Source organism: Eumetopias jubatus, unplaced genomic scaffold (genome assembly GCF_037043125.1).
Source record: "Eumetopias jubatus isolate StellerSeaLion01/CBP00866 unplaced genomic scaffold, mEumJub1_p1.0 scaffold_8, whole genome shotgun sequence".
Lineage (NCBI taxonomy): Eukaryota > Metazoa > Chordata > Mammalia > Carnivora > Otariidae > Eumetopias > Eumetopias jubatus.
The window spans coordinates 49,044,737-49,057,503 of record NW_028274814.1 but is presented as its reverse complement, the minus strand read 5'-3'; the positions used below and the strand labels follow the sequence as shown (position 1 = coordinate 49,057,503).

Sequence of the window (12,767 nt, the reverse complement as noted above, 5' to 3'; positions counted from 1 at the left end):
ATTCTGAAGCCCTTACGTATCCCTTCCCAGTTCTTTTCTCCTCCCTCTTTTCCCTGAGGTAACTTTTGATGTTTTTCATTGCCATGCATATTTTGTTCTGTGTGTGTGTTTTTTACCATACATACACACATATGCATTTAAACTTTTTTTTCACTTTTTAAACTTAATATAATAGTCTCATGTATTCCTTTGTAGCTTGCTTTTTTCAGATATATCATGGTTTTGAGATAATCCCTGTTGATCCACAATTCTATGTCATTTATTTTTACCACTAAATAGTATTCATTGTATGAATCATTCTACACTTTATTCTATCTAAACTGCTGTTCCCAGTGTTTATGGCATTAAAAGCACTGCTTTAGTGAGTATTCTTGTGCAGATATTTGAACATTTCTCTGTGGCCTAAACCTTTTAGTAGTATTGCTATGTAATGTGCTATGTATACATTCACCTTGAATAGATACATCCAGGTTGCTGTTCAGTGATGATATCAATTTAAAATCCTCACCAGAAGTATAGGACTTGTCCCTCCAATATTTGGTATTGTTAGACTTCTAAATTTTTACCAGTCCAGTAGTTTAAAAGCTATATCTCATTAATAAAATTTGCATTTCCCTGTTTGATATTAACTTATTGGTCATTCATGTTTCTTCCGTGAATTGCTATTTGTTGCCCATTTTTCTATTACTGATTTTTAAAAATTCTTTATCAGACTATTAATCCATTATCAAGTTACATATATATTGGGAGAGAATTGGCATGTTTAAGAAATTCAGTCTTTTCATCCATGACTGTAGTATATCCTTCCATTTGTTTAGGTCTTGTTTGATAATTTTTAGTCCATCTTTACACTTTCCTCTGTAGAGAAGGGTATATATTGCATAAATCTTCCTCCAATTTGTAATTTACCTTTTCATTCTTCCAGTGGTATCTTTAGATGAAAAAGTTCTTAATTGTAGTGCAATACAGTTTACTAATTTTTCCCATTATGATTAGTGCCTTTTATGTTCTATTTAACAAATCTTTGCCTATTGCTGAGTCACAAAGATATTTTGTTGTGTTTTTTTTCCCCCTAAACTTTGTTTAACTTTTCTCATTGAGATATATGATCCATTTGGAATTTATTTTTGTGCATGTTAAGTAGGGATTAAAAAAAATTTTTTTTCCCATATTACTCTTTGATTTAACATCAGTTTTTGAGAAGATGATTCTTTCTCCACTATTCTCTAACATCATCTTTGTTATAAATGAAGTGACTGTATTTGTATGAGTTTGTTTTTGGAATCTAATGTTCCCTTGGTCACTTTGTCTTACGTGATATTTTATTGTCCTAATTGTTAAAATGTTTTAAGAAATTTATCTGGCAGTGTTTGTCTTTAATATTTCTTTAAGATGGCTATTGTTGATTCTTTGTATTTCCATTTACATTCTAGAATCTGCCTCTGAGTTTCCACTAAAAATGAAAGAAACCTAGTAGAATTTTGACTGGGTTTGCTTTGAATTTATAGGTCAATTTAGGGAGAATTATTATTTTTTATATTAGTCTTCCAAACCATAAACATGGTATATCCCTCCATTTATTTAGAACTTTAATTTCCCTCAGTGTTTTATAGTTTTCTGTGTAGAGATCTTTCCCATCTTCCATTAGAGGTATTCCTTGGTATTTGAGGCTTTTGAATGCTTGTGGTAAAGAGTATTTTAAATTTTTAATAGTTCATTTTCTGACTGTGGCTGGAATATAAAAATAGTTTCCTTTTGTCTCCCATTCTGTTATATTGAGCTCGTTCCCAGGGACCTTGCTAAATTCAGTTATCTGTGGTTTCTTAAATCATTTACCTACAAATTAATGAAAGTTTCTTTTTCCTTGTTGCGTTATTGCACTGGCTACAATGTTGAATAGAGTAATAGAATCCTTGGGTTTTTTGGTTTTCTTGATTTGAGGGAAAGCATTCAGTACTTCATGATGAGGAATTATGTTTGCTAAGGTTTTTCTGTAGATCACATTTTTATCAGATTAGGGAGATTCCCTTCTGTTCCTAGTTTGCTAGAATAAATCAAACTTGGCACGATACATTTTCCTTTTTATATATTGCTGGATTTTGTTTAATTAAGATGTTTGTGTCTGTGTTCATGAGAATGATTACCCTATAATATTCCTTTCTTATAATGTACTTGACGTTTTGCCATCAAGGTTACATTGGCCTCATGAAAAGAATTGTTTCCTCTTTTTCTGTTTTCTGCAAAAGGTTAGTATAATGTTGGTAGTTGTTTTTTTTTTTCTTCCTTATATATTCACAAACAATCAAACACTTTTGTCATGGGATCTCTTTCAGCTTTATATCTTTAGCCTCCCACAGAGCCTTTTACTAGGATTATATTTAGTACATGCATAGTTTATTGAGTAAATGAACATGTCTTTTCATTGTTGGTTCCAGTGTTTTACTTATAACTGCCATTAAAGTAGATCCAGTCCTCATCATATCTGGAATCCTGCATTGACACTGTTGACAACTCTTTTTTCTTAAGGACCACTTGAAACCATCCTTACGTTACCACCAGCTAATCTTTTTTATTCACTCTTACTATTTTAGGTTTAATTTTAATTTTCATCAAAGTGATACATGTAAATATTTGTGGAAATCAAATGCTTCTACTTAGTTTATAACAAAAAACAAGTCTACTGTTCTACGTACTCTCAGTTCCCACTCTGAGGCATCTACTTTGTTATAACTTGCTTTTTTAAAACAGCTATTTCTTGATTTTTCAGTTTTAGACATCACAAGTTGACTTCCTTTGATGGAAAATAAAATATTTGCTGTTTTAAACTGTATAGCCCCAAAATATTCATATGAACTCTCTTCCCATCCTCCCAGGATAGTTATAACATAATTTTTAAGGTCATAATTGTTATTGATGGCTATGAAAATATTACCATTAGCATGTTTCTTTCTATAGCTTTTTTTCCCCTGAAGTTAATCTTGTCTAAATATTGTTTCAGTACCTACAGAACAGATGCATCAAGCAATCCATCTTTTTTCTTTTTAATTGGAAGCACTACCTCTTTATCATCTTGCTCCAATCTGGATTTGCTTGCTTTTTAAAGGCCAGCTTCCTTTCACTATTATTCTGGAAATGCACTTGCCAGTTCTCCTTGGTGCTGAAACCTATTTACTGGATTCCATTTCTCTGGCTAATTTCTTTTTCTTGATAGAACACATCCTCTGTTAGCTTCTTGAAAGGAGTTTATAGGAGGTTAAAATTTTTCATTTACTTGTCTGAATTTTTTTCCCCTCACACTTGGTTGATAACTTGGATGTATATAGCATTCATGTTCCATAACTATTTTCTCCCAATTTTGAAGGCAGAGCTCTATTGTCTTCAAGCATCTCATGTTGTTGGGAAGTTTGATGTCATTGTGATTCCTGACTATTTATAGGTGATCCTTTATTTTCCCCTCCAGAAGCTTTTAACATCTCTTTTTCCCAGATGTTCTAGAATTTAATGATAATGTGCCTTCATGTGATCCCTCTCTGACTTCCCTTCCTTTCTTTCTTTCTTTCTTTCTTTCTTTCTTTCTTTCTTTCTTTCTTTCTTTCTTTCTTTCTTTCATTGAACTGGTTACTAGGTGAGTCCTTTCTCTCTGGAAACTTATATCTTGAGCTCTGGAAAGTTGGTTTTGGGTTTTTTTTTTTTTTTAAATGTTTCTTTAATGATTTGTTTCCTCATTCTGGAACTTTTACTCAGTTGTTGGATCATGACTATAACTGTATTTTTCTCACTATCCGTCTCTTTATCTTTTTGTTATGCTTTCTGAGAGAATTTTTCAAATTTATATTCCAGCCCTCCCTTTGGATTTTTTTCCAGGTATCATATTTTTAATTTCCAAGGACTCTTGTGTTCCGGGATGCCTTGCCCCCATCAAAACATCCTGTTCTTTAGGTTTTTGTTGCTATTGATTTTGTTTTTTTTTTCTGCTTTTAATTCCATCTGTTTCTCTAAATTCTTTTATTCTGTTTGTTTTGGACTTTGAATATAAAGTCGTTTTCTTTAAATATCTGGTGTTCCTTAGTTGTCCGTGTTTAATAGTGAGGCATTAAAATGCTGCCTTTCCCATTGCTGCTGCCTGTGAAGGAGTGGACCTCTTATGGACACCTGGCTGTTTTCTAATGGGACTCCAAGGTGACACTATCTGAAGTTCTTTTCTCTTGGATACCTCAGGTTTTTTATTTGATTATTGTTGTTGGTGGTTTGTTTTTCCTATAGGAATATCTTCCGGTCTTCTGTAGGAGGATAAAAGCTGGCTGCTAGTATTCTTGGAATCTAGTGGGAAAAGGGCACAACTTACATTGGAGAATCTCCCCAGTTAGAAAGTAGACTTTTCATTAATTCCCCTGTAAAATTCCATGTATGGCACTACCTCTTTGTCTGGTATGTTGAAATCTGGTTCAGCCTCTTTAGAAAGTCTATCTTCGTCTTCTAGTAAAGGAAGGAAGGAGACCCAGGAGCTGAGTAACTTCCTGTACTTCTTTTCAGTCAGTCCTTTTCTCTCAGCCCCAGCCATGTAACTCCTCCTTTTGCTCCGTCCTGAATTCCCTGCTGCTTCCAGTTTCTGAGCTAATTGATTTTGTTGTTGGCTTCACCAGCTGCAGGCATTTAGCTTTCTCTGGGCTGCTGTGTCCCTGGTCTGCTCCAGCTCCTGAATTCTGTATCATTTTGTGCTCTACTGTCCTGTTTGCCCTTATGGATTATACCTTCATTTTCTACTACAATTTTAGGAAGGAGCCTAAGAAAACTTGTGTTTAACCCACCTTGGATCTGCATGATGACTTAGGCAGCGCCTTCTCGTCTGGAATATCTCCCCATTTTTCTCCCTTTTTAAAACTTAGCTTTATGCTTGCCTCTTTCCTAGAATTTCCCCTGATATTTCTAAAATACGAACTAATGCCCTTCTTTGATTAAACTCTCATCATTTAAGAACATTGAATATGTTCTATAGATATTTGAAGGACTATTATGGGGAGCAGGGAGGGAATGAATATATATTTTTTCTTTTTGAATGAGGGAGAAACTATGGGGATGGAGAGAGTGGGGCACAGATTTCAACACACTGAATGAAAGAATTTTCTTATAGTTCAGCAGTAGAACAGTTGCCTGTTAAGAGTTAACATCCCATGTCTGGGATGTTGTAGAAAGAATTCTTATTTTGTGGTGAGGTTTGAACCAGGTAACCTTTGAATCAGTCATTTTTTCTGTGTTCTGAGTGGCCAGATGGAGTGTGAGTGGAGTGGTTCTTCACAGAGGCCTCAGGTATACTCAGCAAGTAGGGGAGGCCAAGAGCTCAGAGCTCCGGGCTCTATCCAAAGAAGTCCCATTTTTATCTGATTTATATGCTAAGGCTTTTCATAAAATGTAATTTGAGAAATGGACTCTGCTTTTAAAAAAATTTGAAAGTTACTCTGTCTTTTCCATGTTTCTGTGAACTAGACTATTTACTATGTATTGGGCACTTACTTTTGTTTGTACTTAAATGTCTAGTTTGTTCTCTGGTATGTATATATCTTCTCAGAATGATTTTTAATTTTTGTGATAGATACCTTATATTTTCCATTTCAGTACTTTTGTTGGAATCTAACTGGTATTTGATCAGTAGTTGCTGAATGTATGATTTGACCCACATGAATCATTTCTGTTGCATGTTCTCCTTTCCAAGGTGCCAACCGGATAGTATTAGAAGACTCTAATATCTTGCAGCCTGTGGGACTGACTGTGTTTGAAAACTGGCTATACTGGATTGATAAGCAGCAGCAGATGATTGAAAAAATTGACATGACAGGCCGAGAGGGTAGAACCAAAGTCCAGGCTCGAATTGCCCAGCTTAGTGACATTCATGCAGTGAAAGAGCTGAACCTTCAGGAATATAGTAAGTGCTGATGGCATACTGTTAATTGCAGGACTCATGTTTGTTATAAGAAATTAAGATAGAATTAAGATGTTCTTCTGTGTCGTCTTACCTTTTTAAAATTTTACCTTTTTTTTTTTAAGATTTTATTTATTTGACAGAGAGAGACACAGCGAGAGAGGGAACACAAGCAGGGGGAGTGGGAGAGGGAGAAGCAGGCTTCCCACCGAACAGGGAGCCCGATGTGGGGCTCGATCCCAGGACCCTGGGATCATGACCTGAGCCGAAGGCAGACGCTTAACTAACTGAGCCACCCAGACATTCCTTCTTACCTTTTTCTTTAAAGATTTTCATACACTTTTAATTTTGGCATTTTTTAAACTCTGTGTTTTTAAAGCCTACATCAAACTCACCTGGGAGCTTTTTCAAATTAAACACCTTTTCCCCATAAAACAAAAGTGGGGGAAAGAAGTGGTCTGGCTCATTTTTAAAAATTTCCTCAGATACAACAAGGACTGCTTGTCATGCCTTCTTTCTCACCTTCAGCCCCTTTAAGAATACTGGTATAAAGTATATATATTTCTTTTCCCTGTGTGCCCCCATAGTTTGAACAAAAGCAATAATTATATTTACATAATAATGAATATAGTTATCTTGGAATAACCTTATGAAGCAAAAACAAATTAAAAATTAGTGTGTTCAGAAGTTTTTGAAATGAACTTAGAAAAGACTGATTAACAAATGCTTGGTTTTCTTCCTCCTAGATAAATTTCTCAATTCTCAGCTTAGAAAAGTACCCATAAATTTTTTTTTAATTTACTGAAAGCTTTTAAATATGGCTTATCATCTTGCCTTAATTTCTTGTTAATATCAAAAGACTTCTAATAACAGTCACTACTATGGGTGTTGTGTGATTGTACCAGGAATGCTAATGTTAAATGAAATATTAAAGAGAGAACTATTGAACGCCTGAACTTCTCAACCTGAGGCTTTCAAATCAAACTGGAGTATGAAAGGGGAGAATAGTGGAATGAGAGCACCATTGCTTGTTCAGGTCTTCATTTTGTTGTCACTGTTCGTGAACTTAGAAGTTAGAGGCATTTGAGAATTAGAGTTAGAATTGTTGTCATTCTAAGTTAATGCATGTGACTCATGCTGAACATTTAATAGAAATAAGGCCTTAATTTCTAAGCTATTCAGTTGACAAATGAATATTTTATTGCAGAAAATCTCAATGGAGGTTTTCAGAATTTTAGGGGGATGTCTTTTTTTATAATTAAACACTTAAATATGGTTTTATATTTGGAAAAACATTTTTTTTTCAAATTTCTAATAACATTAACAAGAGTGAGATTTTTGTTTATCGGAAGTGTCATGGGGGGCACCTGGGTGGCTCAGTTGGTTAAGCATCTGCCTTCAGCTCAGGTCGTGATCTCAGGGTTCTGGATCAAGCCCTGTATCAGGCTCTCCACTCAGCAGCAAGTCTGCTTCTCCCTTTCCCTCTGTGATCTCTCTTACTTTCACGCTCTCGCAAATAAATAAATAAAATCTTAAAAAAAACAAAAACTGTCATGGAATTAAAAGGTTGTGCTATATGTAGGTAGGTTGTATATTCTAGTGTAATATGACTGATGTCTGTTTTGGGACATCTATGTAGTATAACCTGTCTGCTCAGTTACAGATAGCTGCCTCCCTGAGTCTCATCAACACACACTGAAGCAGGGCTGATGTGTTATTGAGAACACAGATAATAGATGGGTGGCTACATTAGATGCTGGTATTTTGATGACAGATGTCAAGTTGCTTATAACATAGGCTAAGTAGAAAATTCAGAGCAACTTCATTAAATCCAATTTGTAAAATAGACTTTGAAAAGTTGCCTAAGTTCGTATTTATTTAATTTATCCCAAATTTAAGGAAATGAAACATTTGTAACATTGCAAGTTACCTTTTACAATTGACTAAGCAAATCATTTTGATTGGTTGCCATGTGAACTTGTTTTTTTCTTCTAACGTAACAACTCTAATTTTCCGTATTTCATTAAACTATAGTTTTTGAGTAAAATCATCTTTTAGAAAGGTAGAATTTCTGAGTTAAAATCTTTGGAAGACTTTTTATATTTTAAGTAGAATAATGTCCAGGTCTCTGCATTCTCCTTAGCAATGTTTTTAGTTTCAATAATCAATTTTTTATATATATAAATATTTAAAGACAGTGGTTAGATATAAATATTTTGCATTATTAAATTGTCCTCATTTTCTTGTAATTGTGTAGGGATACAGTGAGGAATTATATTGTTAGTGGGATTAAAGTCCAAGGTAATTTTACATTTAGTTTTTCTTGGTAATTCATAAATAATTGATTTTGACTAAGCTGTCCTTTCTTCCCTTCCTCCTTCCCTCCCTTCCTTTTCTTTCTTCTTCTTGTTTTTCTTTTTCAGGACAGCACCCTTGTGCTCAGGATAATGGTGGCTGTTCACATATTTGTCTTGTAAAAGGAGATGGTACTACAAGGTGCTCTTGCCCCATGCACTTGGTTCTGCTTCAAGATGAGCTATCATGTGGAGGTAAATATGTTATTTTCTTGTGCAGGTCCAAATGCCAATTAACATGTTCTATGACTTAATCTGGCATTCTGTGATTTGGCAATGAAATTGCTCTTTCTCCTAACTTGATTAGTCACTTATATTCCATTCATCTGCACTATCTTAGCCTTTTGGGTTATTCTGAGAGGGAATGCATCATGATATGTAACAGATGTAACCTAATCTTGGGACTGAGGTGGAGGTGCCCTTATTTTGGGGCAAATTAATTTTGTGAATGAATGTATTTCCTGATAATAAAGTAGCTTTTTTTCACCCCAGAGTGTATTAAAATGAATTAATTCTACCTCCTGTAATCTCCATCTACTGATCTAGATTCTACCAAGTTTACATATCATTGCAGGAAATGTATCCAGTGAAAAGAACATTCTTTTATTCACACCTATTGGTAGTTCCCTATTGTTTTTACTTATTTACCTAGCAAAAAAAAAAAAAAAAAAATTAATAGCACTCTAATAATGTAGTGAAATTGGTTCACTCACTCATGAGAGCATAACAAATCGGTACATTCCTTTGTTAAAGCATAGTGTGGTGCCTGTCAAATAAGTAAATAAAATCTTTTTTTTTTTTTTAAGAATTTTTATTTATTGGGGTGCCTAAGTGGCTCAGTCAGTTAAGCGTCTGCCTTTGGCTCAGATAATTAAATGCCTGCCTTCAGCTCAGGTCATGATCCCAGGGTCCTGGGATTGAGCCCTGCGTTGGGCTCCCTGCTCAGCATGGACCCTGCTTCTCCCTCTGCCTCTGCTGCTCCCCCTACTTGTGCTCTTTATCTGTCTGTCAAATAAATAAATAAAATCCTAAAAAAAAAAAGATCTGGGGTGCCTGGGTGGCTCAGTCATTAAGCGTCTGCCTTCGGCTCAGGTCATGATCCCGGGGTTCCGGGATCGAGCCCCACGTTGGGCTCCCTGTTCAGCCGGGAGTCTGCTTCTCCCTCTCCCACTCCCCCTGCTTGTGTTCCCTCTCTCACTGTGTCTCTCTCTGTCAAATAAATAAAAATTTTTTTTGGTAATTTAACATTGATTTTACTGTGGAGGTAAATGAAATACAGAATCTTAATTCATCTACCTGACCTTCAAGATGTGTTTTCATTTGAGCCTGCCTTACCTACTCATCTCCTTTTGTATCTCACTTTATTTTTGCTTGGCTATTTAGAGTTTGATGATTACTGTTGCATGTTCTGTTTTGTTTTGCCTCAGTGGACCTGTGGTATTTCAGAGATGTTTTTTTCTTTTCGCATGCCGTCCTAAATCTTTCTTATTTTTCAAGGAGCATCTCCTCATAATCTTTAAGTCTTAACTAGCTCTTATTGTTCTGCCCTTTCTCTGAATTGTAGCACTGTTACCACAGTTTGCCTGATATGTAGTTCAGAGTGATGTTTTGTGTATATTCATGAGTCTCTGCCCATCATCCCCAGTCAAATTCAAAGCTCTATAAGGACATGGACCATATATTTTACCTATTTTTATTCTCCACATGATCTGGTATAGTGCTGAATACATAATAGGCTCAAATTCCCTCTCTAAATAATATCTCAAATTCCCCATGTAAAATGTTCTCCTGTAATTTACAGTATTCTCTATTTTAAAGATAAAAGGTTTGGGGTGCCTGGGTGCTTCATTTGTTTATGCATCCAACTCTTGGTTTCTGCTCAGGTCATGATCTCGTGGTCATGAGATTGAGCCCCACTTCAGACTCTGCACTCAGCGCCAAGTCTGCTTCAGATTCTCTTCTTCTCTCTCCCTCCCTTACCCGTTCACTCTCTCGCAAATAAATAAAATCTTTAAAAAAATGTTAAAAGGTTTTCTGATCCATAGTCATATTTAAAAAGTTATGTTATCTAGTGAATTTACTAACAGGTTTTTAAAAGAACTCAGTGAGCCTGTGATATAGTAGTAAAGGCAATGGGCTAAAACTAGGGAGACTGTCCTTCTGGTCCTGTCTTTTATTTTTAATTATCCCTTGTTTTTAGGAAGCTCTGTGACCTTGGGCAGTCACTTAGCTTCTCTGAGCCTCAGTTTCCTCATTTGCAAAAACAAGGAAATTGGGCTTGAATGGCAATTCTCCGAGTGACCTCAGCAACTTTTACATTTTTAAAAATTATTGAGGACCCCAAACAGCTTTTGTTTGCATAAGTTATGTTTATCTAGATTCCGTGGTTAAAATTAAAACCAAGAACTTTAAAAAATATTTATTAAAAATAATAATAAACCCTTACATGTTCTCAAGTTAAACCTGTTAAGAAAGTTAACTATATTTTCTGAAACAAAATAATTTTGGTGAGAAATGTGACATTGTTTTTACATTTTTGTAAATCTCTTCAGTGATGGCGGGATTTTCATGTCTACTTCTGCATTCAGTCTGTTGTAGTATGTGGTTTTGGTTGAAATATGTAAGGAAATTTAGCCTCATACAGAAGTGTAGTTGGTGGAGAGCTATAGTAATAGACTTTTCAAATAATTATGCATATATATTGAATTCTATACCAGATATTACAATGGTAGTTTTCTGTAGGTTTAGTTGCCATGTGGAATTTGAAACCATATTTTTTCATAATCTCTTACATTAAAATCCATTGATCTACTTTGTGCTCTGAATGGATATTTTACCCAGGCATGATTTTGTAACCTTACACCATGGTCATTTGGAATACTAGAATTCCAATCAGAAATTCTAGATCTTCAGATTTTAGACAGTATCAAAAACACATGTTTATATCACCACCAATCTCATTAGAAAAAACTTTTAAGTAGGGGGAATCTTTCAAACTTACAGTGTTGGATACAGGTTTTCCAAAATACAATTTCTGGTTGAAAGCTCCAGTGTTATAATATGCTGCAAAAGTACAGTGTTATGATTTGCCATTGTTTTCTTTGAAGTAAAAGGCTCGCTAATTCATTTTTTATTTAAATTAATTAACATGTAATGTATTATTAGTTTCAGTGGTAGAGGTCAGTGATTCATCAGTCTTATATAATACTCTTATAAGATATGTGCTCACTACATCACTTGCCCTCCTTAATGTCCATCACCCAGTTACTCCATCCTCCCACCGCCTCCCCTCCAGCAACTCTCAGGTTGTTTCCTATAATTAGGAGTCTTATGGTTTGTCTCCCTCTCTGATTTCATCTTGTTTTATTTTTCCCTTATTCCCCCATGATCCTCTGTTTTGTTTCTTATGATGTTCCACATATGAATCAGATCATATGATAATTATCTTTCTCTGATTGACTTATTTCACTTAGCACAATACCCTCTAGTTCCATCCTTATCGTTGCAAATGGCAAGATTTCATTTTTTTTTAATGGCCTAGTAGTAGCCCATAGTATATATATACCACATCTTTATTCATCTGTCAGTGGACATATGGGCTCTTTCCATAGTTTGGCTATTGTGGACATTGCTGCTATAAACATTGGGGTGCACATGCCCCTTCAGATCACTACATTTGTATCTTTGGGGTAAATACCCAGTAGTGCAATTGCTGGATTGTAGGGTAGCTCTATTTTCAACTTTTTGAGGAAACTCCATACTGTTTTCCAGAGTGGCTGCACCAGGTTGCATTCCCACCAACAGTGTAGAAGGGTTCCTCTTTCTCCGCATCCTCACCAAAATCTGTTGTTTCCTGCCTTGTGAATTTTAGCCATTCTGACTAATGACAATTATCATTCTGACTAATGACTCTGACAATGAGGTTGTATCTCATTGTGGTTTTGATTTGTATTTCCCTGATGCTGAGTGATGTTGAACGCTTTATCATGTGTCTGTTGGCCATTTGTATGTTTTTGGAGAAATGTCTGTTCATGTCTTCTGCCCATTTCTGTTGAGTTTGGTAAGTTCTTTATAGATTTTGGATACTAGCCCTTTATCTGATATGTTATTTGCAAATATCTTCCCCCATTCTGTTGACTGTCCTTTGGTTTTATCAACTGTTTCCTTTGCTGTGTAAAAGCTTTTTATCTTGATGAAGTTCCAGTAGTTCATTTCTGCCCTTGCTTCCCTTGCTGTTGGAGACATGTCTAGCAAGAAGCTACTGTGGCAGAAGCCACAGAGGTTGCTGTCTCTCTTCTCCTCTAGGATGTTGATGGATTCCTATCTCATATTTAAGTCTTTCCTCCAGTTTGAGTCTATTTTTGTGTAAGGTGTAAGGAAATGGTCCAGTTTCATTCTTCTGCAGGTGGCTATCCAATTTTCCCAACACCATTTGTTGAAGAGACTGTCTTTTTTCCGTTGGACTTTCTTTCCTGCTTTGTCGAAGATCAGTTGAC

The 12,767-nt window shown here is 35.4% G+C and overlaps 1 protein-coding gene across 1 annotated transcript in view; it reads left to right on the top strand.

Annotated features, from left to right (window-relative positions):
* The window catches only part of LRP6 (LDL receptor related protein 6), a 169,064-nt gene that overhangs the window by 138,278 nt on the left and 18,019 nt on the right, over positions 1-12,767 (top strand). The window contains exons 16-17 of the mRNA XM_028119851.2: positions 5,711-5,920; positions 8,341-8,466. Coding sequence (XP_027975652.1) covers positions 5,711-5,920; positions 8,341-8,466 — 336 coding nt within the window. The remainder of the gene's footprint in view (positions 1-5,710; positions 5,921-8,340; positions 8,467-12,767) is intronic.